The 4,307-nt window shown below is 36.2% G+C and overlaps 1 protein-coding gene across 1 annotated transcript; it reads left to right on the plus strand.

Moving 5' to 3' along the window:
- The first annotated feature begins 1,008 nt into the window (after nucleotides 1-1,008).
- On the plus strand, nucleotides 1,009-4,307 carry CPK17 (calcium-dependent protein kinase 17). The gene is made up of 8 exons (XM_011026681.1): nucleotides 1,009-1,696; nucleotides 1,829-1,972; nucleotides 2,869-3,021; nucleotides 3,167-3,282; nucleotides 3,457-3,624; nucleotides 3,744-3,871; nucleotides 4,005-4,104; nucleotides 4,196-4,307. Exons 1-8 carry the CDS (start codon nucleotides 1,009-1,011, stop codon nucleotides 4,289-4,291), a joined length of 1,593 nt encoding a protein of 530 aa, XP_011024983.1. The 3' UTR covers nucleotides 4,292-4,307.

The raw sequence follows: 4,307 nt of genomic DNA on the forward strand, positions 1-4,307 counted from the left end.
AGGAATCTCTACTTGGAGAAATCCAAGCAGACAAACTTCATGTAAAAAAGCAAGATCCTATGTTTGTTGAAGAAGCTCAATTGATTGATGTTCAAGAACATGATGAACTGTATGATTTTTATTTTATTTTTTTTGCATTTTGCTCTCCTACTTTAGCAGCCGTTTTTTTCCCTTCTGATACTAAGTTTTGCAGATGACTGAGATGCCCTTCAATTTATTTTATATTTTTGTCCATTCATGGTTTTACATCGTTTGTATTTGGTTCAAAATATTGTTATTATTCTTTGGGTAAGTATTCAAGAAGCAAATTTTTTCTAGTATTGCGTGGATCAAAGATTCTACAGCAATCCATATTGAACGAAGAATCATGTCTGGTTGAAGAAAAACAATCTGATTTTTATGTTGCATATGACCCTAGTGAAAATTATCTGTCAAAGAAGTGTTCTTCTTTGTACGAGGCTGGGGCAATCCTTGAAACACCCGTGACAGCACAGCGAAGAACAGCTGATAAGTTTGCAATCTCTCGGCGCATAAAAAGATCCGACAATCTACTCTCATGCATCGTGGGTAAGTATAGAGGTGTCTCTGTCTTAGCATTTAGCTGCAGCGCCAACTCTGACAATAGCTATGTAGTGTAGTCTATTAATATCTTTCTAATAGGGATTACTACCTTAAATTTAAACGGTTATTTAATTTTTCCGGGAAATTCTCTCAGCCAGCCTTGGTCTTGAAGTATTTGTTTCCCACTATTTTCAAAACACGTACCAAAAATAGACTCTTCCAACACACTTGGCACACGCCATACCCTAAAATCCCTCACTGTCGATCCTCATTCTGTCCTTGCACCGAAATCCAACCTGTTTCCACTCTTTTTCCCCCTTACATTTTTATGAATCTTTCTAATTATCTCATCTCTCCTTTCCACCATCAAAAAGATTAAGGAACTTTCTCCTTAATCCATCACCAGCACCACCATTGCCACCGTTCATTATTTGTTTCCCTTCCACAATGGGCAACTGCTGCTCCAGAGGTGGTGCCCAGGATGCCTCAACTAATAAGGAAGAAAACGCCGAGGGTGCTAATCCCACCAATGGTCGGACAGATGCTCCCTCCACCACCCCGCCTAGGACTGCTCCTCCTTCACCCCCTCCAGGAGCTTCACCTAAGCCTGCCAAGGTTGCCCCTATTGGACCTGTCTTAGGCCGTCCGATGGAAGATGTAAAATCCATTTACAGCATTGGAAAAGAACTCGGGAGGGGACAATTCGGTATCACACATTTGTGCACTAACAAGGTTACAGGCGAGCAATTCGCGTGCAAAACAATAGCCAAGAGAAAGCTTGTTAATAAGGAGGATGTGGAGGATGTTAGGAGGGAGGTTCAAATTATGCACCATTTGACGGGTCAGCCTAATATTGTGGAACTCAAGGGAGCCTATGAGGATAAACATTCGGTTCATTTGGTGATGGAGTTATGTGCTGGAGGAGAGCTCTTTGATCGCATTATTGCCAAAGGTCATTATACAGAGCGTGCTGCAGCCTCTTTGCTTAGGACCATTGTTCAAATTATCCACACCTGCCATTCTATGGGAGTTATCCATAGGGATCTCAAGCCAGAAAATTTCCTTCTGCTCAACAAACAAGAGAACTCCCCGCTCAAGGCCACTGATTTTGGCCTTTCTGTGTTCTACAAGTCAGGTTGCAATCCTGTTCATTTTACCTCTTTTTTTTCCTCATTTTATCGTGTATCCAACCATGAAGGAAGGCATGACAAAAAGCAAGCATGTCATTGGTGCATGTAATAACAACGGTTTTTTTTCTTTCTAGCAGGAGAAGTATTCAAAGACATTGTTGGAAGTGCATATTACATTGCACCTGAAGTCTTGAAGAGGAGGTACGGGCCAGAAGCTGATGTATGGAGTGTTGGGGTCATGTTGTTTATTCTTCTAAGTGGTGTTCCTCCTTTTTGGGCAGGTAAATCATGCTTTTCCGTTTTTCGCTTTTAATCATGGATACCATCCCAAGATGTTTCAAATAAATATTCAAATAGTTTGGAAATAAAAATTTTAAGTTGTGTAATCAATTAATTAATTGATTAATCTTAACAATTTTATTCATTTCTTCTAACCAAAATGATTAATAATTTATAATTGATACTTGATAAATTAAAATAGTTTGTAATTAATACCTTTAAAAGATTTTTTTTAAGAAGCTGGAGATTCTCTGATTATAAAGTAAATAATTTTATAGAAAAAAAGTGCAACAATATTATAAAAAAATGCTCTAAAAACATATATGTAATATAAAATAAGAAGATTGTGAGCTGAAGATCTCATATACTTATATAAATCATGAGTTTATTTTGTGAAGAGGAAAATATTGAGTTAATTTTATTTTTATAATATTTTAAATTATATTTTATTTAAAATAATACATATTGAATCATTATAAAATATTAAAGGATATATGTAATATCTGGGATAAACTTTTGAGTAAGTATTGAGCTTTAGTAAGTATTGAGCTCGAGTAAGGTGTTCAACTGTATTAAAAATAAAAGTATATTTAAACACACTATTTAAATCCAAATACAGTAGGCTCAAGCAAAGGATGCATGCCCAATGTCAACTAGGCGTACGGCCACTAGAATACATTAATTATGCGGCCAGTGCATTATATAGCGTCAATGTAGAGAGCATAGACTTGGTTACTTACTCGAGCTTAGCTTAAGTTGATTGATGTTTTTAAAGTTTTTTTTAAGTATAATTTCTTTAGATTTATTTTAGAGATATTTTTTGTTCTTTTACTTAGATTCATCATTATTATGAGATTTTTTATGCTAGCTAAAAAAACATTATTTGTTAATTTGTCAGAATCGGAACACGGGATATTCAATGCAATCCTACGTGGCCATATTGATTTTACTAGTGATCCCTGGCCTTCAATTTCACCTCAAGCAAAAGATCTTGTTCGGAAGATGCTAACTTCAGACCCCAAGCAAAGGATGACAGCCATCCAGGTTCTCGGTAAGTACGCTTTAGCTCTACCATCTTCAAATTATATGCAGTAATAATTTCACAAGACATTCGGTTTGTAATGATGTGTGGATATATATCACCCATCAGCAACTATTGAATTAGTTTATGATACAGTGTGTTTGTTTTTCATTAGGCCATCCATGGATTAAGGAGGATGGAGAAGCTCCTGATACTCCTCTTGACAATGCAGTGTTGAGTAGGCTCAAACAATTCAAAGCAATGAATAACTTCAAGAAAGTTGCTCTAAGGGTACTAAAAAACTTCACCATTTTGAAAGAAATTAAACATGTGATCAAATTGAATGATTTCTTTAATTTCATATTAGTGTTCAAATAGTTCATTTATAGTAATTTAGTGCAGTGAATAATATTCGGTATTGCATGAACTAGCGCTTATCTTTCCCTCTTTACAAAATGGGATTAGGTCATTGCTGGCTGTCTGTCAGAGGAAGAAATCATGGGATTGAAGGAAATGTTTAAGGGCATGGACACCGACAACAGTGGTACTATAACACTTGAAGAGCTGAAACAAGGACTTGCCAAGCAGGGGACAAAGTTGTCTGAATATGAAGCTAAACAACTGATGGAAGCTGTAAGGATCAAAATATCACTTCTACTAAGATAAAGTCCTGCAAATTTCTGAATTCTTTTCTCTTTCATCAGACTCCGCTCATGTTTTATCTGTTTTTTTCTATTTTCCTCCATAAACAGGCTGATGCAGATGGCAATGGGATAATAGACTATGACGAATTCATCACAGCAACAATGCATATGAACAGAATGGATAGAGAAGAACATCTTTACACTGCCTTCCAACATTTTGATAAAGATAACAGCGGGTAATAACAGAAACAAAATATAAAATTTTCTTCATTAATTTTTGACATCAGTACTTTTGTAGCCTTAGTAATCTAAGATAAATATTCATTTATATATATACATAATACCATACCCATACATGCATGTATTTAGGTACATTACAACTGAAGAGCTAGAGCAAGCTCTGCGCGACTTTGGCATGCATGATGGAAGGGACATTAAGGAAATTATTTCTGAAGTGGATGCAGATAATGTAAGCACCATATTAAAAAGAAACCAATAATTACTTTAGTCCTGTGTTGCCTTTTCACTTTGCGGTGACAAATTCCTGGATTCTTTCTCAGGATGGCCGGATCAACTACGATGAATTTGTGGCAATGATGAGAAAAGGAAACATTGAAGCCAATCCCAAGAAACGGCGTGATGATGTATTTGTTTGAGTTTGTAGGGGGTGGA

Source organism: Populus euphratica, unplaced genomic scaffold, assembly GCF_000495115.2.
Source record: "Populus euphratica unplaced genomic scaffold, PopEup_1.0 scaffold44.1, whole genome shotgun sequence".
Classification (NCBI taxonomy): Eukaryota; Viridiplantae; Streptophyta; class Magnoliopsida; order Malpighiales; family Salicaceae; genus Populus; species Populus euphratica.